The sequence below is a fragment of the Drosophila sulfurigaster genome, chromosome 3 (assembly GCF_023558435.1).
Source record: "Drosophila sulfurigaster albostrigata strain 15112-1811.04 chromosome 3, ASM2355843v2, whole genome shotgun sequence".
Lineage (NCBI taxonomy): Eukaryota > Metazoa > Arthropoda > Insecta > Diptera > Drosophilidae > Drosophila > Drosophila sulfurigaster.
The window spans coordinates 25,321,399-25,345,466 of NC_084883.1; the positions used below are offsets into that span (position 1 = coordinate 25,321,399).

Sequence of the window (24,068 nt, forward strand, 5' to 3'; positions counted from 1 at the left end):
AATTATTGTAAAAACCAAAATTCGCAATTCTAGCTTTACAATTACGCTTGTTATTCGATTGATTTGCGTGGGCGTGGCAAAAATTTGAAACAAACTTGATCTGCGTGCAAACATAACAAATGCTGTAGAAAAAAAAATAAAGCTCTATCTCTTATAGTCTCTGAGATCTAGGTGTTCATACGGACAGACGGACAGACACACAGACGGACAGACGGACATGTCTAGATCGTCTCGGCTGTTGATGCTGATCAAGAATATATATACTTTATGGGGTCGGAGATGCTTCCTTCTACCTGTTTTATACATTTCCTGCCGGCACAAAGATATAATACCCTTCTACCCTATGGGTAGCGGGTATAAAAATATACTCACTGCTGAGAAAAATAAATAAATAGAGAAAACAATAAAATATCTTTTTAGATTTTTGCCATACCTATTTCGGTTCACGCAAATCGCTTAACGCCTATGGTTCATTATCATGACCGAAGTCCTTCTGCACACAATTTATATGGTCCAAAATGCAATCAGTGAATATGCAAGAAATACATATAGCTCATAAACTGAATTCTAATTACTCCATTTTAAATATTGTAGGGGTTTTTTTAATGAGATGGACGAATACATGAAATGTTGTGCTTTACTGTACAAAATCCTGATTTTCAAAAAATTATCAAGTAAAACTTTTAATAAAAACCATTTACCATCAACAAATATTTCTATATAAAATAGTAATAATAATAATAATTTAAAAGGAATAGAATAATGTGAATTACACAATATATTATATGTTTATTATCAAGTTCTTTACTATTTAGTTCTTCTGCATAAAGAAGCAGAAATGTAAAGTTTCAGAGTGACAGTTACTCGATAATATTCATCGCAATTAAATTAATTGAAATGCTAAAAGTACAACATCATTGCTTCAATGGTTTTAGTTCTCATCATTATGAGGAAGGTCCAAGTTTATATCGGCTGGTTTCAAGCGTTAAATGGGATAACTCACTATTATCCCGAATTACGAACGGGTCGCTTAAAGAAATCAACCATTTTGAAGGTGTACAGTGTGGTTTACCATTTTAAAATGATATGCGGAATGCCCATTACATTCCTGGATTTGATAACACAAGGCCCAGCGATTGAGCTTCGATTATTTTCAAACTGGGTGAAGTATGGGGATATGTTCCAATATTTCCTTCATACGATTGTAATAATCTCGACTGTGCATTGTGCGCAATATCTGCAAAATTCTATTCAAAGAATAATTGAAAAACTAGAAAAGATGAAACACATTTACCCGCCAGAGAAGGATCAGCGATATCTTTATACTATGCTGTATACGAAAGATTTTATTACGTGCTTTAATATTGTTCTTCAGAGCTATTGGAGTTATGTACGATGGCCCAAATCGTATTCGGTCCGCATGTTCTACATTCTGTATTCATTCTGTTCGCATAATATTTTGTTTGCCATATATCTGCTAAAATATGAAATTCTCTGGAAACTATATTCCTGTGGCATTGGATTAAGGACTCATCTAGAACAGTTGTTGGCGAAGCCAGTCGATTTTCATGATCTGCAAGAGTTCTTCAAACGACAACAGGACTTCATTAATGTATGCCGCGAATATTGTGATACTTTTCGGCATTTGATGTTGTGGATTCCTGCTCGCATCCTTTTTGCCTGTGTTCTATGTGGATACTTTTTCATTCGATTACAATTTATGGTGTCATTCTATGCTAGAATTTCAATTATGTCCCTTTTATTTGCCACTGTTGCATTTGCCGATTTTTATGCTTTTAACAACTTGGCCCGGAAAGTTTCAGATCTCATCCCAGATACCATAGCTATCTTAGGGCGATCGAATCTTCAAAACCCTCACTTGGAACGCACTGTAAGTTAATGTTTAAAATGTAATTTTGGTATCAATAGATCTCTTTAATACAGATTAACTGGATGACTTTGCAACTTAGTTGTCAGAACACGGAAATTCAAATTTATAATATTGCTACTGTCAACAATCGACTCTCATTTATTGCTGTCTCAGAGGTCCTCTTACACATCTTGTACATGATCCAAAATGATTATTATTTCTTTAAGAAATTGAATATTCAATACGATGAATAGAATTGAAGATTTGCAATTATAAAATGAAGTCAATATAATAAAAATGTAAGAATGAGTATTAATTCTGTATGTATTCTGTATCTGGCTTATTTATCGGAGACACCAGTAATTATAAGTCACTTAACTTCGGCATCTTTCGTGACTATTTTCTTTTCCCGCTTGAATTTACAGATGGAGTCCCTGGGAGGAAGTCTTTCGGCATCTTTGGTACCAGCATATTTTCCATCGCCGAGTTTTACATTATTAAGAACGTGGTCAGAACTATGGCTGCTTTTATTCCGGATGCTATATGTGTGTTACGGCAATCAGGACATAAAATCCAGCGAGTGGAACTTGCTTCAAATCCAAAGCGATTATCATTTTTTTTTATGTAAACTCAAAAATAATAAAATTGTAATGAACCTTAACTTTAATTGAAATTGAGTTGTAAATTAATACTATAAATAACTTATACTCATTGCTTAAAACTAAGAGAATCTTGCCATGGCGCTTTAAGTAGGAAAGCTTCAGTTGACTATGACGTCGTCGTGTTCTTATCATACAGTAGTTAACAGTAACTGTCAACCTTTGACATTGATTGAATTCATTAAAAAAAATAATTTCCTTAAAAGGTGCGACTTGGTTGTCGATATACCTTCAGTTACCGAAGTTATGAAGAAGTTGAAAGTGTTCATCGGTTTGTTTGAAGCATTAAATGGGATTGTGCAATATTATCCCGATCCGAACACCGGACGATTAAAGAGATCTCAGTGTGTTAGGATTTACAGCATAATTTATTGTCTACTCATAGCATGTGGAATACCTCTTTTGTTTCTGGAACTTTTATCGGGTGATCCAAATATTTTCAAACCTATAACTTCGAGTTGGCTAATATACGGTCGATTGATTAGTTTAATTATCCATGCAATGGTTACACTCGCCATCATCTATTGCGTGCAATTCCAACAATCTTCAATTCAGGGGATTTATCTAAAACTAGAAGTGATGGATCAGTTCGAACCAGGAGCAAAAGATCGGAAACATCTATATACCTTGCTATATATTAAACTATTATTTGGAATAAGCTATTTACTACTTCACATCTCCTTTGATCTTTTGAGACTTTGGCACTCATATTCTTCATTACAATCGCTTGAAATTGTATACTATTTCTTGACCTACTCCATGGCAACAGCAAATTCCTTGCTAATATACGAATTTTTATGGACCATTTGCTACTTGGGTCTTGGAATACAGATGCAACTTAAACAGTTGGTAGCTAAACGAGTTCAGCTACAAGAACTTCAACAACTCTTTAAGCGGCAACTGGATCATATCAATTTGTATAGCGAATTTTGCCGAATATTCCGAGAAGTCATGATGTTCTATCTGATCCAAAAGCTCACCACCGGCATCTTGTCTGCTTATTATCTTATTCGTCTTGAACTTACTGAAGGAATCCCCAAATGGCAGCCCTATAGCATCTTGGGAACCGTCATCATTTCCTTAGCCGACTTTTATATTTTGGGAAATGTGGCCAGAATCGTGGCGGCTTTCATTCCGGATGCTATATTTGTGTTACGACAATCAGGACATAAAAGCCAACGAGTGGAACGTGCTGTAAGCTAATCTATGGCTTAATTTAAATTGTATTGTCTAACATATTGTTTATCATTTATAGATGAATTTAATCTGCTTGCAACTTAGTTGTCAGAGCACTGAGATTCACGTTTTTGGTGTGTTCACTCTCAACAAACGCTTATGGTTCATTATCATGACAGAGGTCCTCTTGAACACAATTAATTTGATCCAAAACGATTACCACCTTTTCATGTAAATCTAATATAAGAAAATTCTTACAATGAATTGTCAAACTCGTTCTATATAAATATGCAAAAATCCACAATATTTATTCAAAAATAAAACAAGTATGCTCACCTATCTACAACTTGTTCTCAATAAATGTAAAACATATTGATATTACTATTTAAATATATCAATAATACTGAAATATAACAAAATATATATATATAGCGTTGTCTCTTATATCATAGTCTCTGAGTTTGTAGCTGTACATACAAACGGACAGACCTGGCGGACATGACTATATTCAGCGGACCAAGAAAATCTTCTTGTTCCTCTGTTTCATATATTTGATATAGCCATAAAGTTATAATGCCCATCTACTATATGGGAAGTGGGTATTAAAAGGAAAGAACTGACTGCAAAAGGCTGAATTGTCAACACTAAATACCATCGAAATATTCTTATCTGTTTTAAGTTTTCAGTGACTGTCAACTCTTGACTGTAGGTGGATCCATTAAAAAAATTAATTTGCTAGCAGGAACGTATTACAAGTCGATGTATATATTCAGTTGTAGAAGTTATGAAGAAGATTAAAGTGTTCCTCGGTTTTTTTCAAGCATTAAACGGGATTGTTCATTATTATCCCGATCCTGAAACAGGTCGTTTAAAGAGATATCAGTATCTTAAGTTTTACAGCATAGTTCATAGCCTTCTTATGGCATGTGGTGTACCGCTTCTGTTTCTGGCTCTTATATCGGAGACACCAATTATTATGATTCACTTAACTTCGAATTGGCTAATATACGGTCGCTGGATTTGTATGATTATCCAAGTTATGGTTATACTTGCAGTTATTTATTGTGCGCAATTCCAACAATCTTCAATTCAACGCCTTTATTTAAAACTACAAGTAATGGAAGAGATTAAACCACCAGCTAAAAATCGGAATCATCTATATACTTTACTGTATATTAAACTATTTGTTGTTCTTAGCCATTTAATCATACACACAATATATAATATTTGGATATTGCGACACTCAAATTCAACATTAAAATCGCTTGCCATTGTATACGGTTTTTTATCCTACTGCTTGGCAGCTTCAAAATCCTTTCTGTTATATGGATTTCTATGGAGAATTTGCTACTGTGGATTCGGAATACAATTTCAACTTGAACAGTTACTAGCCGGACGAGTTCAACTCCGAGAACTTCAGGAGATCTTTAAACGACAACAGGAACTTATTAATCTGTGCAGTGAATTTTGCCGAATATTCCGACATGTTTTGCTGTTCTCTCTAGCCCAAAGACTTAGCGTTGGCATATTTTGTGGCTATTTTCTTTTCCGACTTGAATTAACCGATGGAGTCCCTAGGTGGAAGTCTGTCGGCCTCTTTGGAACAAGCATAAATTCTTTCGCTGAGTTTTATATTATTAACAATATGGCCAGAACTATAGCTGCTTTCATTCCGGATGCTTTATTTGTATTACGGCAATCAGAACCTAAAAGACAGCGAGTGGAACGCGCTGTAAGCTATTTCATGACTTAGTATCAATTACATTGTCTAACAAATTCTTTATCATTTATAGATCAATTTAATTTGCTTGCAACTAAGTTGCCAGAGCACAGAGATTCGCGTTTTTGGCGTGTTTACTCTCAACAGACGCTTATGGTTCGTTGTCATAACAGAGGTTCTCTTGAACATAATTTACATGGTCCAAAACGATTATAATTTTTTCATGTAAACCCAAAAAAAAAAAAATTGAATTAAACGCAAAGCGTCACGCATTAGATTCTTTAATGCACATTACGTAAACATTAATGTTCAATAAGTAAATTAAAATAAGAAAACTCATTTGTCTGAACACAAAGATTCACGTTTTTGGTGTATTTACTATCAACAACCACTTATTCATTGTCATGACTTATTTAGTTCAAGACGAATTTGAATTTTTAATGTGAACCCAAAATGCAATCAGTGAATATCCAACTTTTTGTGTAGAAATAAAAATATCACATAAACAGAATTCTAATTACTTTCTTTAAAATATTGCTGGAGCTTTTTTAATGAGATAGAAGATTACTTGAAATGTTATGCTTTACTGCAAAAATCCCGATTTGAATCAAATCTAAAAAAAACTATTAATAAAAACCCTTATACTATCAACAAATAATTTTATGCATATAAAATATTAATAATTTAATTTAAAAGAAAAGATTACTTGTCATACCTTCTTTAGAAAGTGTCTCAAAGTATGTTATAAAAGGTTTTACTATTTTAATACTGAGGGCAGACTTCTTGATTGTAGCCACGATAGTTAATTATCCAATTTAGTTAATGATAAAATTACGAAAGTGCGAATCGAAAGTTCATTATCAATTTTCATATTGTTGAGGGTTTCTGCATGAAGAAGCAGGAATTTAAAATTAGAGAGTGACAGTTACTCGATAATATTTTATCGGTATGAAATTAATTGCAACATTATTGCTTAAGCGGTTTCAGTTCTCATCATCATGAAGAAGGTCGAAGTTTATATCGGTTGGTTTCAAGCGTTAAATGGAATAACTCACTATTATCCCGAATTACAAACGGGTCGCTTAAAGAGATCAACAATATTGAAGGTGTACAGTATGGTTTATCATTTCGTAATGATATGTGGAACTCCCTTTGTATTTCTGGATTTGTCGACACAAAATCCGGAAACTGAATTCCTACAATTTTCAAATTGGCTTAATTATGGAACTTTGTTACAATGCTTCCTTCATACGATTGTTATAATCTCGACTGTGTATTGTGCGCAATATCTGCAAAATTCAATTCAACACATAATGGAAAAACTAGAAAAGCTGAAACACATTTACCCACCTGTGAAAGATCAGAGATATCTTTATACTATGCTGTATGTAAGAGTTTTTATTACATGCTTTAATGTTGTACTTCAGTGCTATTGGAATTATAAACGATGGCCCGAATCGTGTTCGGTCCACATGTTCTACATTCTGTATTCATTCTGTTCGCATAATATTGTTTTTGCCATATCTCTAATTAAATATGAAATTCTTTGGAAACTATATTTTTGTGGCAAGGGATTAAGGACTCATCTGGAACAGTTGTTGGCGAAACCAGCCGATCTTCATGATTTACAAGAGTTCTTCAAACGACAACAGGAGCTCATCAATGTCTGCCGTGAATATTGTCGCACTTTTCGACATTTAATGTTGTGGACCCCTGCTCGCATCCTTTTTGCCTGTGTTCTATGTGGATACTTTTTCATTCGGCTACAAGTTATAGAGTCGTTCTATTCTAGGGCCTCGATTTTGTCATTTTTATTTGCCACTTTTGCATTCGCCGATTTTTATGCTTTTAACAACTTGGCTCGGAAAGTTTCTGATCTCATACCAGATACCATAGCTATCTTAGGGCGATCGAAGCTTCAAGATCCTCACTTGGAACGCACTGTAAGTTGAGGTTTAATAAATGTAATTATGGTTTCAATAGATCTCTTTAATACAGATTAACTGGATGACTCTGCAACTTAGTTGTCAGAGCACGAAAATTCAAATTTATAATATTGCTACTGTTAATAATCGACTCTCATTTATTGCTGTCTCAGAGGTGATCTTACACATCTTGTACATGATCCAAAATGATTATTATTTCTTTGATAAATTTAATAGACAACACGATGAATAGAATTTAAGATTTTCAATTCTAAAATGAAATCAATTTAATAAAAATGTAAGAATGTGTATTTATACAAAACGTAAAGGCATTAAAAATTCCATTATATGCTTATCTTATTGTGACATAACATGCTGAAAAAATTATATAACTAAAAGATGTATTTCTACAATTTTATCTATAACATTATTAGTATATTTAAGTTTAGATGTAATGTTTAATTCTATCAAATTTTTTGTAATTATTAAAAAGCTTTAATGGAAATCAATATTATAAAAACAGGAACAAATTAATGCTCTCTTAAATATTTAGTATTATATGTTATCTTTCATCGAGATATCTTTATAAGTGTCAGGCACAATTGGGTTCTTTCTGATAGATAATTTTATTATATGATAGTGCCTAATTCGACTTTAGGTTCATCGGAAAGTTCTTATCTTTGAACTATATCTATAGCTTTTAGCTATTGCCACCAAGTTCTAGTTGCCATTAAACTAATTGATTTTCTCTAAGCGTTCTGAATTTGTTCTAAACGATTTTAGTTGTCGCAACTATGAAGAGAGTAGAAGTGTTAATCGGTTACTTTGAGGCTATCCATGGCATAATCCAATATTTTCCCAATTCTAAAACGGGCCGTTTACAGAGATCAAAATATTTGCGGGTGTATAGCTTCATTCACAATCTGCTACTGGCTTTTGGAATTCCTCTCCTTATATTTGATGCTTTAACTGAAAACCCGGAAGTTATCACTAAAATGTCTTCAAACTGGATGGCCATTGGCAATTGTTTTTTTGTCAGTATTCATATGATTGTAATAATTTCGATTCTATACTGTGCTCGATTCCAACAACGTTCAATTCAACGCATAATGAAAACGCTAGAGACGCTAAATCGGAATATTCCAACAGCCACTGGCCACAAACATCTTTATTTACTGCTGTATAAAAAACTGTTTATCATCTGCATAAATATCGGCATTCAAATACAATGGGATTATATGCGTCGACCTAAAGAAGTTTCTGTTAAGATGATCTATATTTTGTACTCATGCTGGACATATAATATTACTTTTGCAATATCCCTACTATCTTATGAAATCCTCTGGAAAATATCTTATTGTGGCATCGGTTTAAAGTCGCAGCTTAAAAAATTGCTGGCTGGAAAAGTTCAGCTTGATGAATTGCAGGAGTTCTTTAATCGACAACAGGATCTAATCAATGTTTGCGGCGAATTTTGCCACACTTTTCGACATTTAATACTGTGGTATCCTACACAAACGCTCTGCACCTGTATATTGGGAGGATATATGTACATTCGACTTCAAGTGCGAGAAACATGGTCTCCAATGGTTGACTATAACCTATTGGCATATATTTTCTTCGAATTCGCTGAATTCTACGTATTCAACAACTTGGCTGGGACTGTTTCTGATCTTATCCCAGAGACTATATCGATTTTAGGACAATCGAAGTCTCAAGATGTTTACGTGGATCGCGTTGTAAGATCATTTATGCACGTATTTTTCTTTTATTTTTAAATAATTTTAATTTGAATTTTGCAGATCAGTCAAATGACTCTTCAACTAAGTTGTCAGAGCACAAAGATTGAAATATTTGGCACAGCTACTCTCAACAGACGCCTTTCGTTTTTAATAATGTCGGAGATTGTCTTGAATACATTTACCGTGATTCAAACTGATTATTCATTTTTCAATTAAATAACAAACTAAACATTTCTCGTAAAAAGTCTTTTAAATGTGAATTTCATAAAAATAAATACATGTTTGTAAAACTTCACATTTAGCATCTGTGAAGTTGCGAATGGAGGCAAAGTCAAATTTCTGGTCAACTTGGTAACGATTTGGAAATAGTTTAATGTACTAACTTTTTGTCAGCTAATGGCTTTTGGTAGTTCGGGTTTTCTGTCAGTCGTACGTGACAACGGCAACAAGTCAAAACAGAACAATTGAGGGGTTAGATTCAAGATTTTACACAAATTAAAATGCTTCCATTGTGGGACACGCGAATGTATAAAGTTTTTTATGCGAGTGTTGCGCCAGTTTTGAAGCCATTTGTCCAATTGCCAAGCGACATGCGACTTGCGAGTGCCACAAACTGCAGATTTATGGCGCCACAAAGGCAACAACAAAATGGGAGTCTAGTTCCTTTTTGGCGAGAGTGAAATGTCTCGAGAACAACATAAAGATGTGGCGTGACTTGTCCTCGGTCTGCTTTGCGTGTTGGCAATGGAATTACATGACTATATACTACATACATACTATATTTGTTTATATGTATTAAGATATGTATATTAGAAAAGCTACCGAATTCTGGGAACGCTTTATTACACTCTCTGCGTGGGTGTGTGTGTGTGTGTATGTGTGTGGGGGACAGAGGGCGGGCCATGAGATAGATCTATGTAGACTAGCGGCTCACTAATTGCCATTAATCAGTTGGAGCTGACGTCAGTTGACAGCCTCATTCAATCAGCAATTATGTCGTGCACTATTGACCACAACAACAAAGGCAACAACAGTAAAAGCAACAGCAGAGTAGCCCCAGCAACAGATGTCGTTATTAGACGCTTTAGGTTAGGCTTTCCACGTTGCCTTTGAAGATCTTGGCAGAGCTAGTTATGGGCAAACCCCAAGCACATGACAGCTGCTCGATAACGCAACAACTTCAATTATTGTAGGTTTCATTATAATTATGCCTGGTGTAAGACAAAGCGATCGACTACAATTTTTTTTTTTGAGGGTATTTTGAAGGTCAGATCAGTTTTATTTTATTTTATTAGTCTAACAACTTTTTACTTTGTTCCCTATTATGATTGTCACTTTTATTTTTATGTCCACTTCTATTTTTATAATTATTTCTTTTATATGAATATGATAATTATTATTATTATTATTATTATTATTATTATTATCTTATCTTATCTTCTCTTAAATTTTGTTTTTTCGTAAAAAACTATATCTAATATGAGGACTTATTGATATCTCTAAAATACCAAACAATATTTCTCTTATATTTTATGATGACTTTCTTTACTAAAACTAAAGTTTTTACATTTTTAAAACCTTTATAATATATTGTTTTAAACCTTATTACCCCTTTCCTATACCTATAGGGTATAGCTGGCAATAATAGTGACTCTCAATGCTGTATGCAGTCATTTGAAAAGCGATTCGACAAAAATTTAAAACAATTTAGCTTATGTCACGTCACGTCAGTCGATGCGAGACGACACGAGACGAGCCACGGAGAGCGTTGGGCGGCAATGGGCGGGGGAGGGAATCACAAAGAACCGCAGTGCACAAATTGTATTGTGACATGCTTGATCTATGTACATTGTACAACTATTGTACAACAAAGACTACAAGCTATCTACATCGCTGAGTGAATAATATGTGGCATGTCTCGCTGCCGTTCGCCTATTTATTTATGCACACATTTGTTTAGCTCAATAGTTTTAATTATAATTAACGCCTCACAGCAAATTAAAACAATGAGTCGACTTCGACTTTTCCCGCATTGCAATGCGAATTGAACTGAAAATGGAGCCAAGCCAAGGACGAACCAACTTAAAAGGTTAATAAATTGTGGAACTGATATAGATAGAAATACACATTTAACGACAAACATTAATGAGCTTTACTTATAGTATTGCCAATTCTATTGTACTTGTGAATCATAACTTAAATGTACATATAGTAAGGGAATATATCTTGCGGGAAGTACCCTATGAATACAAGGAAATACTAATTTAATGATGTGGGGATTTGTCATTAATTTTTTATAGTTAATCACACATTTAATGACTAATGATAAATTCAATATTGTGTGGAAATTACTAAAAGACTGCAAATGAATTTAGTTTGAAATATACTAAAATAATGTGAGTAATATTAAATTTGAAATAAATGCGAGTAAAATCAAAAAGTATTCTTAGTATAGAAATAATAATTTAATGATGTGGGGATTTGTCATTAATTTTTATAAAGATAATCACACATTTAATAACTAATGATAAATGCATTATTGTGTGAAAATTACTAAAAGACTGCAAATCTATTAAGTTTGAAATATACTAAAATACTGGGAGTAATATTAAGTTTAAAATTTGCTAATATACTGTTTAATTTCAAAAATGCTAAGTTTTTTAAAACGAAATTTTGAGTCACGTGGGATTTTTCACAATTTTCTATAAAGACAAAGACACACTTAATGACTAAATAATAAATGCAAATATTGTTTAATTTCAAAAATTGCTTGGATTTTGCAAATCATGTTTTGAGACTTTTATATTAGTGTGTTTAGTATAAAACCTTTACTGTAGTGAGACCTATCATTATCTTTATCATTCAACCAATGCAAATTACTAAAATACTGCTATTATATTTAATACATTTTCACATGAAACTATATATTTTTTAATACTCATTTCTAGCGGGAAATACCCTCAATACTTAAGCTGCTGAACTCTTCTTTGATGATACGGGGCACGTAGTTGTCAGCTGTCATTGTTGACGCTTATCGTAATGGACATTAACATGAGGCCTGTCAGCATTAGTTTCAAACCTCCCCCGCACCATGGCACTGCAGCACTGCAAAGCCCCCCCTTGTCACACCCTCTAAACATGTGTAGTACAGACAAATGTAGAGCATACTTAGTGCTAAAGCATTGGTGGCAAACTGGCGATAAAGATAAAGAGATTTCATAGAGACAGAGAGAAAGAGAAAGACAGCGAGAGAGTGAAAGAACTGAAATGGAAAAGTCAGAGGGCATCCCAAGCGGATTTATGACACTTGAGTGGTGCCGCCCAAGCAATATATATCATTTATGCAGCAAATATGTGCGCTCAGCCAAGCTAAAATCCCCACCAAAAAGAGCTAAAAACCAAAAAATACTCGTATAATGTGTGGAAATACAAGAGTTGTTGGGCTAACTGAGTGAGTTTTAATAATTGATCAAGCGAGGAGAAGCAGTAGGAGGAGAAGGAGGAGGAGCGAGAGCAAGAGGAGAACAGCCAGCGGAACAGGGGCCAGTAAGTGGGCCATGTCAACGTTGCGCTGCTGGCGTGTGGAACTCGCATCAGGCTTGACTGCAATGCGAGCGGGCCAAGGAAGCGTGTGAAATCCCATTTGGCTAATGGCCAACGGCGACGCAAAGAGACGAGACGAGACGAGAAGAGAGTCGGGGCCAACAACAGGAAAATCAACCTGTTTCCACAAAATCCAAGCGAATCGGTCGTGACTCAACCTCAACTGGTGCAGCGGTCGGAAAAACTCGATTCGCGTTTTCCAGCACAACACAACACCCCGACCTCACGTCCCCCTTTTACAGCCAGGGGCCGCGGCCAATGTAGGGCACAAGTACAAGCACATTTTACGAATGTCTCTGCGAAATACAAACAGCGCCAAAGGCAAAACGAAAGAAAGAGAGAGAGAGAATGACAAAAAAATAAAGAAAAAGAAAAAACTGGTTTATTTTCTGGTTGTTGCCGACTGGGTTTTCCTCATGACACCATGGCCTGATTTCAGATTTTTCCGCGACTCGTTTACAGTGGCACACCTTTTCCACTTGCCACTTGCCACTTGCTGCTTACTGCTTGCTGCCACTGCTGTTGCAGGATCATCATCGGCAACAGCAACAAAAAAAAACGCCAAAGTTACACAACGAACATTTTCCAGGGTCTATTTCCAGCTGCTGCGGGGGTGGATTTTTGGGTGCGTGTGTGTGTGTGTGTGTGTGTATGTATGTGTGTGTGGGTCAAACAGGGTGTGGCGCAAAGCCCCCCGCACACGCCCCCTCGCATTCCATTCGCATGTGAAAGCATTCAAAAACATTCACGGGGTTGGCGCTGAGCTGAGCTCTTCTCTCCACTCGGTGGTTGCGTGTGCGTGAGTTAGTTTCCTTTATTTGTTTGTTGTCATAAAAGTCAAACAGTAGCACCACAACGACGACGACTGGATGGGTGGGTGGGTCGGTGGGTGTCTAAGGGTAGAGCTGCCTTCAGTTCATTTCTTGCCTCAGTTACTTTGGCTGTAACTTACTTACATTTCACTGCGATGATGATATCAGCGAAAGGAGTCGATGTCAATATTGGTGATATCGGTGTCGACACGCTGCCACGCTCTGCATATGCATGCATATTGGCCATAAACGTTGGCAGTTACCACAACTCACTCTCTCGGTGTCTGTGTCTGTGTGTGTGTGGCGCTAAAACGATGGCCAGCATTGTCACAGCTGGCAGCCAAATAATGATGAGGTTTCCTTTGGCCAAAATCAATATGCGCTCAAATTTGATTGCGTATACGCAATGAATGACAAATAGTCCGAAGCTGTGAGCTTGCAACTTAATTAAAAGCGATTTACATGTCAGCACGTGATTATACTTATACACAGACTAACGACAGCCACTGTCCAGCTGTCAGTATTGCAATTTTCTTTTTCGATCTTTTGCTTAATAAGTTGAACTAACGCAATTTTATGGCGTAAGTTGAATTTATTCAATTAGGATTTTTTTAATTTATTACAATTTGAATTCATCCTGTTATTTTCAAATTTCAAATACTTGAATTTTGTGGAATTTATATTTTAGTTGGCTTTAATAAAATTGTATTTAATTTTGCATATTTCCAACGAATCCACTAAAAATTGCACACAATCAAAATCAAATCGAATCAAATAGTTAGAATTCGTAAATGAACCCAATTTAAAGCTTCAACTTCAGCTGTCATTATTGTTTAATTTAATTTTAATTACTGTATTCCATTCCAATACGAAAATGATTTGTCTTCCTGCCCTGCCAAATTTTAAACTCTTTATCTCAGAGCAATGTTTGCTGATGCTAATTGAATAACTTGAAAGGGATTGAACCCAGTTTTTGAGGTTTGTCGTGAGCTGCATGCATAAATGGGGAATCACAAACAGATGTCGAAGATATCTACATAAAAGGTAAGGGAGAAATATATGTATGCAAGAAGAACTCTCTGCTCAAAAGGGGCAACAAAACATAGTGACCTATATATGTATATCGGGACATTATTGGATTGCTCGCAAGGCAGATTCATTTAAATTTATAATTGAGTGACAACGAGACAGCAGCAGCAGCCACAGATATGCTTTGCTTTATTCCAACGCTACATACAATATATATACTATATATATACAATAAATAAATATGTATGCATTCTTATTGTTAAACTTTTATTTTGGACGTGAGTTCAAGAACCCAGAAAGTTATGCCATGACTTGCGCTTCCATTAGCATTGTGCGCATACAAAAGGAAAGAAAAGTTAATTTCACGTTTTAAAAGCGGATTCTAAATAAAAACGCGTGTTTAGATGAATTTCAAACGACCTTTGGGGGTCAATTCAATTAAGCCAAGGGTGTTCAATCCTTTCGCCTGTCGTAATTAAGCCATTTGATATGCCAAACATGTATCAAAACACGGGACCAATTAGTTAACCTCATCATGTTATTAACCACACAAACCAAAAGCTGCGTGTTACCAGATTCTGTTTTTGGTTACCACAATTACGAAATTACGCAATCCAATTATAATGTCAAAATGTGTTTAATTGTGGTCAATTCACATCTGTATAAATACAGTGGTCAGCAATCCTTGCAATTAGTTGGTCGCCATGTATCCACGATTTCTGAGCCGCAACTATCCGCTGGACAAGGATCTCTTCTTCTCCACGAGATATTCGTTCAGTCTGCTCGGTTTGCGCTTCGAGGAGAAGCCCACCATCTGGTCGACTGCTTGGCTCATCTTCAACTTTTTCAATCTGGCGCATTGCTGCCAGGCCGAGTTCAGTTTTGGCTGGTTTTACATACGCATCAGTCCCGTCGATGCCATGGATGCCTTCTGCCCGCTGGCCTGCAGCCTAACGACGCTCTACAAGATGGCCTGCATGTGGTACAGTCGCTCCGAGGTGGCCCTACTCATGGGCCGCATTCGCCAGCTGACCGAACAGCAGAGTGGCGAGCAGCGGGATGAGTTGAAGCGTCGCTACTACCGCATGGCCACGCTGTTGAGCATGCTCATGTTCACGCTGGGCTCCATTAACACGGCGGCATTTGTGCTGCGCTCCTTGTGGGAGATGTGGTCACTGCGCCACGAGCCCTTCAAATACGACATGCCCTTCAGAATGCAGTAGGCAGAAGAGTACTTTCTCCCCCCACTCTTTATGTAGTTCCATATTTCTGTTTAGCTTTCCTGCCATCGCTCACCGTTTGCCTCTGTATCCGCTGGCTTATCTCTACTCCACTTGGTACGGTCAAGTCACAGTCTATGCCTTTGTGGCCACCGATGGCTTCTTCTTCAGCTTTACGCTCTACGTCACTTTTCTGCTCAAAGCACTGCAAATGGACATTCAACGTGTGCTGAAGTCCATGCGTTTTGGTAAGTTGCTGGCGCTTTAATGAATTCACTAACAATTATTTCACTGGCAGATCTCAGCGAAGGCGAGTCGGAAAAGTGCTGTCAGCAGCTGCACAATATCATCGATCGCCACAACGATATCGTTGGCATTGTGGAGCGTTTCTCAGCGATTATGGCAGCACCCACTTTTGCTCAGTTCCTATCTGCCAGCTTGGTGATAGCCACCAGTGTTATCGACATACTTATGGTGAGCATGTCAGTAGTATAAATTGATTTGGCAGATAAAGAGATTTACATTCAAGTGTTTGAAACTAAGTGCTATTTATTAATATCGTTAGCAGCGCTTACAGACCGACAACACTTCAAAAAAGTAATGCTGATAGACAGAAATAAAATTTAGAGTTTTGTATTCATTCAGTTAGGTGCTCTTTATTAATATCGATATTTGTGTAAAGATAGGAGAGCTTAAAGAATTACAAAATATTGGTAAAGTCATGAGTACAAACACGTAAAAACACCTAAAAACACTTATCGATTAATATACTACAATTTTAAATGAATAAGATAGGAGAGCATAACAAACTTCATGACTTTGAAAAAGAAATAAAATCTGGAGGCTTGTAGTTATGAATGCCATATAGTCAACTTTCAAGTAACTTTCTGTTATCTTAATATAGATATTTCAATGAAAATAGCAGAGCTTAAAAAAGTAATGGCAGAAGTAAAATGTTCTTTTGTATAAGGTGCTATATATTAATATCGATAGTTGTACATCAATTTGGTGAAGTATTATTAATAGAAAAAGAAAAAAGGTACAATTTTAAGTATTGTATCAAAAAAGATAGTACAACTTTCAATGAATAGCATAGATACATAGAAGGTATGAGAGCTTACAAGACTTTGGAACAGTAATGATGAGAAACATAAATCAAATTTGGAGGCCTCTTGTCATGAAGATAGTAAACTCTTAAGTGAATGCTATATTATATTAAAATAGATATTTATATGGAAAATATCAATCTTAAAGAATAACTACACTTGGCGAACATAACGATGAGAAACCGATACAAAAATTTGCCACTCGAATGACCTTTTATACATAAACAATTTTAAAGTCAGTCAAATAGTTAACTTTAGCTGCTTCAATCACCTTGCCATATCTCCTCCAAAATTGGAAAAACCGAAATTTGTATATAGAAATATCATGCAGCTGAAGAGTAGTACTTTAATAATTGGATTTGACATCGCATTTAATTTCGCTACGGCTTAAAGCAATTACGGCATACGTAGTGTAGATGATATCATACGAGTGCTATCGAGACGTGCTCAGCTTATCACTGTGCAAATAACAAAAAAGAAAAAAAACAAAACTTTGATTTGCGAATTTCTTAGTATTCTGGGTACAATATCATTCGCTACGTGGTCTACGCCAGCACGGTGAGCTCGTGTCTCTTTCTCTACTGTTACGGAGGCACCGAAATGTCCATGGCGGTGAGTTGAGCACAACGAAAGCAAAAAGAAGAAGGGTCCCAAGTACCACACAATGGATGTAACTATGTTTGGTTTTGCAGAGCTTGGAACTGGGTGAATCGGCATACAATAGCTACTGGTATCAGTGGGATCGCAAGGTGCGACAGCGTGTCTATCTGCTCATCATGCGCGCCCAGCGACCCATCATGGTGCAAGTGCCCTTCTTTGCGCCCTCGTTGCCGGTCTTCACAGCGGTGCGTTGAATGCAACTTTGACAATTGTTAACGTTCATACACATTTTCTTTCCCTATTTTGTTTTTTTTTTTGTTCATTTTCCCCCTGCAGGTCATCAAGTTTACGGGCTCCATTGTGGCGCTGGCCAAAACCATTCTCTAGTCTCGGTAAGAGACAAAACATGAAGAAAAATAAATTGCATCAAGTTGCTGGCGCCAAGAGATTCGCTTGCATGCGAATACTTTTTCAAGTGTCTGTCACTTCGCACTTACCCTAAAAGTATGCAGCACTTTTTATGCACCCAAGAGACGTTTTTCATCAGTAGAAAAAACATCATTCCTTTGCTCTCACCCCTTTACGGCATTACTCAAATATTTGCAGTGTACGTAAATAATTTGTTGAATTTATGAAAATATTGCAGGAATTTGTGTTGACACAGTTCAATGATTTGCCAAGGAATTTTCAGTTTTGCAGCAGCTTTGTTTCTCACACAATTCCTCAGCCAGTTTACTTATAGTATTTGCAATTTGAATTTCGGAAGAGTTCATATAAGACATTTTCGAATTTTTGACTTTACTCATTTCAATTTACTTTGTGGCGCAACAACAGCCAGTTGCCAACTGGCATTGACGTCAAAAGGCTTCAGTAACGAGGACACAACAACAACACAAAGGACTCTTCTGTTCACATACATACATAAATATATACATATATATGAACCCGGTTGATTAAAAGCGCCTGCAGGCTTCTGACATAAGAAAATGCCAGCCAGTTTGCCAGTTTTCAGTTTTCACCCCGTTGCCGGACTTTGCCCATTGGCCATGCGGCATACGCCTCGTGTACGTAACGAGCTCAAAATTGACTGAGGCTACTTTATTGTTGCTGTTGTTATGATTGTTGTTGTTGTTGGTTTTGTTGTTGGTTTTTGCATGCTGCAGCAATAAGCCGACCCGAGCTTGCTTACATCAAAGTTAAGCTCCTTGTCCGCATCTTGAACACGTGAATCCATCTTTTTTACGTGCTTAACAGTTAATACCTCAATTTGCTGACCATAAATCCATTTGGGCGATTTGATTTTGGCATTTTGATTACCAAGAATTGCTGATTAGATTTTCTGTTCCCATCGACTCGATTAGTTAGTTGGCCCACAATGAAACCCAAACTGCCCACAACCTACTTTTAGTGCACTTTCGAAGGCTGATCTCGCCACAAGTCCGAAGAGTGAGATTCGAAAATGGGATTCATATTCAATCTGCGGCTGCTTGCCACCGTTCTACTCATCGTTTTGGCCAGCGCACATCGAGGTGGGTAAAGTTATGAAAGGGACATAATTCTTGCTTATTTTATAGCTCAAAATTTGGATAAAAATTTAAAAAAAAATAATTCGAATAAGTTGAATGTAGAATGAGTTAAATACTCATATTTAAAGCCGGTATTCTTTGGTGCTTTATATTAATCATTTATTAGCTGTTAATTGAGCAAAAATATTCCATGTGAGCTAGCACATTTGTTTATTCGACTTCGATTAACGGATTATAAACTTTATCTATAAATGCAGGGAATGAATGAAAAAAAAAACTATACTTAAATTTTGCACATTATTGCACTTAAGAATAGCACAAAAGTTTTGTTTATTGATTTATGAACGAAACGTGTTCAACATTGTGTAACGATTGAAGTTTGATAAATATTATCAGCTTCTTAATTAGTCAAAGAAATTCCCACAATAAAGTTCAAAAGTTAGAGAAATGTTAATTAGTTTCTTATATTATTGTTTTGTTAAAAATAAAAGAATGTATAGAAGTGAATCTTTGTTTGCTGACAAGCAATTCAATATATTTTCGAGCACTTTATGAATGAATTATAAATATAAGACTTTTTTGAATCGTTTATAAAATGAAGTACCTAAAATTCTTTCCTTGCAATTATTTTTTAAGAGCTGAGCAAAGTCGCCTAGAATGTTTGCTCAGGTTGTTTGTTATTAGCAGATGAACGCTTATCTTGATCGTAAAACAAACCCGCCAAGGTGATACGGAAGGCGATACGCACATGACCACTGGCGATTAGTAATTTAGTACTTTAAGTAACTTTACTATAATTGGTTATTTACGCTCTCCACTGTCTACAGTAAATAATCGCAATAAACCCTCAATTGCAGACCATCAACATGCGCGCCATGCCCGCGCCTCCCTTGGCCTAAAGAACGAAGCGGAAGCGGAGAGCGCCTACTGGCGAGAGAAAGCACAGCAGACGCTGGCCGCCAAGCTGGAATCTCTGCAGGCAGTGAACACAAATCGCGCCAAGAATGTGATCATGTTCCTGGGCGATGGCATGTCCATTCACACAATTACAGCGACACGTAATCTGCTCGGCGACAGCTCAGAGAAGGTGTACTTTGAGCAGTTCCCCTACACGGGACTGTCGAAGACGTACTGCGTCAACCGTCAGGTGGCTGACTCGGCATGCACAGCTACCGCGTATTTGGGCGGCGTGAAGGGCAACTACGGCACGATTGGAGTGAATGCGAATGTGCCACGCTACGACTGCACTGCAGCCAACGGTGAAGAGGATCATGTCGATAGCATTGCCAAGTGGGCACAAGATGCTGGCAAGGATGCGGGTTTCGTCACGACCGCTCGTGTCACGCACGCTTCGCCCGCCGGCGTTTATGCACACACTGCGGATCGCAACTGGGAGAATGATATGGAGGTCGTGGAGGGTGGCTGCAATCCTGAGGAGACCATTGACATTGCTCGCCAACTGGTCGAATGGGAAGTGGGCAAGAACCTTAAGGTTATCTTGGGTGGCGGCAAGAAGAATTTCCTCAACAACACAGTGCGGGACGAGGCCGGTCAGCGGGGCTACCGACTCGACGGACGCAATCTCATCAACGAGTGGCTGGCCGAGAAGCAGTCGAGGAACGTCTCGGCCAACTATGTGTGGAGTCGCAAGGGTCTGCAGCAGCTCGATCTCGATAAGACTGATTATCTGCTCGGTCTGTTTGCCAACGATCATCTGCCATACGATGGCGATCGTGAACGCAATCACGACCTCAGCCACTTGGCTGATCCCTCACTCACCGAGTTGACCGAGACGGCTCTGAAGGTCCTGCAGCGCAATGAGAATGGTTACTTCCTGTTCGTCGAGGGCGCACGTATCGACATGGCCCATCATGACAACTACGCACGTCGCTCGCTCGAGGACACTGCCGAGTTTGCTAGGGCTATCCAGAAGGCTCGTGAACTAACTTCCGAGGAGGACACACTCATCGTGGTCACATCCGATCATTCGCACGTGTTCAGCATTAATGGCTATCCGGTAAGCTTATTTTATCTATATGAAACTCTTCTTGTGCCGACTAACTGAACTGTTGACGTACAGAATAAGCTATAAGTGGGTTATATTTGAGTGAAACCAATTTAACTGTCAAGGCTTCCTAGTTGTAATACCTTGACATTTCCCATAATTCCCTCAGCAAAAGCGTTAAATCTGGGTAAAGAAGCTTTAACCTAAATGGTAAGAACTAGAAGGCTTCACATTTTATACAGCTTTCCTTTCTAAAACTTAACATCTACCTTTGCAAGTAGATATTTTCTTATTACACCGATAAAATGTAAAGTTTTTGACAACATTTTGTTTGCAGGAACGCACTCAGGACATCACTGGTCTGTCGGGCACTTTGGGAGACGACAATGTTCCCTATAACATTCTCTCCTATGCTAATGGACCTGGTTACTATGCCAGCTTCAGCCAAGCCATTGGTCGTAAGGTCATCACGGAGAAGGACACCAAGAATCCGCTCTATGTGAGTCCAGCCATGGTGCCTCTCAGTGCCGACACGCATGGAGGCGACGATGTGGCTGTGTTTGCTTCGGGCCCCTATGCTCAGTATTTCAGTGGCACTTACGAACAGGCCAATATTCCAGCTTTAATGGCCAGGGCTGCTGGCATTGGACCTTATGCCAATGTTTAGTCAGTTCCCAAAAACAAAATAAAAAATAAAGGGAGGAATTCCAATTCTGTTTGTTGCAGCATGTAAAATGCAATTAAAAGGCGAATACAGCAAAAATGCACTTCTCAGTGTGTTGACGTTTATTTTATGTTTTAGCCGCTCTGCAGTGGCCATTGGCAAATCGAATGGCTTTTAATTGAATGCCAATTGGCAGCGACAGAAGCGCAGAGAAGCAATTTCCTGGCAATTCCCTTATAACAGCAGCTAACAGCTGTACCTCAATCGCAATTCACTCGTAATCTGTTTGCAGCTCAAATTCGATTTCAATTAACAATCAACAAGCAACTGCAGTGCTTAGTGCCTAGTTCGACCTCAATCAATCAGTTGGTCAATAAAAGTGATTGATAACTTGTGAACGCGTTTGCGAAAGAAGAGTGTTAAATACTAAGAGATATAAATGCTAAAATGAAATTTTAATGTGGAGCAAATCCACATAAATCTATCGCTAATTACGTAAACGATTTTAGTATTTTACCTCTGAGCAAAGTATGGTTACACTTTTCAGTTCTCGCTAGGTTACGCTAAAATTCCGTTAAACACACTCGAAATTAAAGCGCCACCTGTGCATAGACTGCACACACTTACACACACTTCAATTGTCCAGATGTGTGCATGGGTGTGTGTGTGTGTGTGTGTGCGCTCTACTTACGTCAGCTGCTGTGCAACGAAATTGCATTTAAATCCCATTTGGATTGACAACGTCAGCTTCTAGTCTATGGTTAGCAGGCAACTGCTGCAGCACAATTTGATCACTAGTCCACGACCAGGCCAAAGCCGCAGGCAGCCAGCATGTTACCACCAACCGCAGCTAGTAGGTTTGCTCTTGTAATTGCGCAAATCTGTCGGCCGCACAGGTGTGCGAGCAACGACGACCTGTTGGCCAAGAGACTGCGGGGCAATTGGATGCAATGCCTGTTATTCCAATTAGATGACTACGACCAGCATATGTATATAGCATATAGTTTTGGCTATTGTCAAGCACGTTATGGGTGCGATTAAGTCATGGATGACAGGGTACAAATATGTTGCAAAATTTAATTAAGAGATACGTTCGAAAATTGCACTCACCTTTGTTTTATTTTGCAGCCAACAAAATATCCACGCTTATCACTAGTTTGCAATGCACAATGGACTAAACAAAATAGAAAATTTAAAAACAGCACACAATTATAAAAAGTGTCGAGAATAAGCGCACTTTTGCAATTTAATTTAATAAATGCCATTTTAATTACGTACTGCTCAACACTAGACTTTTTACGTCTTTCGATAATTATAACGATCCTTCGATACACCATTTTAGTGACGTGCTGTTCAACACTAACCTCAAGCTGTCTCCTTCGATAACAGTTGGCGCTCTTATATTGATGTTTATCGGTATACATCAAGTTTGAAATGCTTTTCAATAATTAAAAATTGATTATTATCTCATTTTGTGTGGCAAATTGACGTAGCACTTAATTAAACTGCGGCGGCACTTTAAATGTTGCTTTTACTGACAGCTCTCGAATTCAGAACTTTAAATTATCGAAAACTGCGAAAGTTTAATGGAAATTTAATTATGCTTTCGGTTTCTGCGATAAGTTAATGTGACAAACATTATGTCAGCTTTTATCAGTTGAATTCTAGCACATACAAAAAATTGCATTTCATTTGGGAAATTATCTGATAGGCCAAGGAAACGCAATTAAGTTAATTAAAATGCGGCTATTGCCGGATTAGCTAACGTTTTTTCCTTTAGTTCAAGTTGTGGCTATGAATTGATTAATGTTTGCATTGCATACTTTCTGGCGCATAATGTCCTGCAATAAGGCTTGGCGTAACACGCATTGTGTGCAGGGATCGCGATATTTGCAAGTTTACAGTATTTGATCAAATTTGCTGATCACAAGGTTGGACGAAGTCATGTACATTTAAGCTCGAAGACCGATTATGACTAGGATTGCTTTAGACTACTTTTAAAATTTAACCTCTATTTAAACTCTATTGGCATCTTCGGCTTTGGCCTTTTTAGTCGCTCTTTGCTTTTCAATGCTTCACTAATTTTGGCACACATGCTCTATAATAAAACATATTATACGACTTTATTCAAACCCAAAAAGGAGTCGTCTTAAAAATCATTAATTGAAATCATTCTTAACTCTATTGATTACACAATTTTAAATTTATTTTTAAATTACATATTTCTAAATTACCATTTGTTATTATTTAAACAACCACGTTTACGAATTCCCTAGGCGTTCTTCGCAGTATCAACGAGTTTGTTTTTATGGTTTTTGTAAAGTTTTTCATGTTTAAAATATAAATAATACTAACATTTATAAGCTCGACAAATTTTCAACTCCAAATATTATCTTCTTCGAATCATAAAG

The 24,068-nt window shown here is 37.2% G+C and overlaps 2 protein-coding genes and 2 long non-coding RNA genes across 5 annotated transcripts; 2 read left to right on the forward strand and 2 right to left on the reverse strand.

Moving 5' to 3' along the window:
- Positions 1-1,753: 1,753 nt before the first annotated feature.
- Positions 1,754-22,953, reverse strand: LOC133842339 (uncharacterized). Of its 2 annotated transcripts, XR_009894387.1 has the most exons (4): positions 22,768-22,953; positions 6,776-7,366; positions 6,538-6,714; positions 1,754-1,889 (listed from the first exon to the last, which is right to left on the reverse strand). It is a non-coding gene; the product is annotated as an uncharacterized LOC133842339 (long non-coding RNA). The 2 variants fall into 2 exon arrangements; XR_009894386.1 differs by lacking the exon at positions 1,754-1,889 and having other exon boundaries at positions 6,154-6,714; positions 22,768-22,951.
- LOC133845156 (uncharacterized) lies at positions 13,079-14,106 on the reverse strand. The gene is made up of 3 exons (XR_009894706.1): positions 13,996-14,106; positions 13,652-13,942; positions 13,079-13,588 (listed from the first exon to the last, which is right to left on the reverse strand). It is a non-coding gene; the product is annotated as an uncharacterized LOC133845156 (long non-coding RNA).
- On the forward strand, positions 15,241-17,966 carry LOC133842338 (odorant receptor 45b). The gene is made up of 6 exons (XM_062275388.1): positions 15,241-15,755; positions 15,814-16,004; positions 16,055-16,230; positions 17,376-17,474; positions 17,555-17,707; positions 17,799-17,966. The coding sequence occupies exons 1-6, from the start codon at positions 15,241-15,243 to the stop codon at positions 17,847-17,849; spliced, it is 1,185 nt and encodes a 394-aa protein (XP_062131372.1). The 3' UTR covers positions 17,850-17,966.
- On the forward strand, positions 18,855-21,760 carry LOC133842336 (membrane-bound alkaline phosphatase). Its single transcript, XM_062275385.1, has 3 exons — positions 18,855-18,991; positions 19,846-21,005; positions 21,331-21,760. Exons 1-3 carry the CDS (start codon positions 18,922-18,924, stop codon positions 21,658-21,660), a joined length of 1,560 nt encoding a protein of 519 aa, XP_062131369.1. The 5' UTR covers positions 18,855-18,921; the 3' UTR covers positions 21,661-21,760.
- Positions 22,954-24,068: the final 1,115 nt, after the last annotated feature.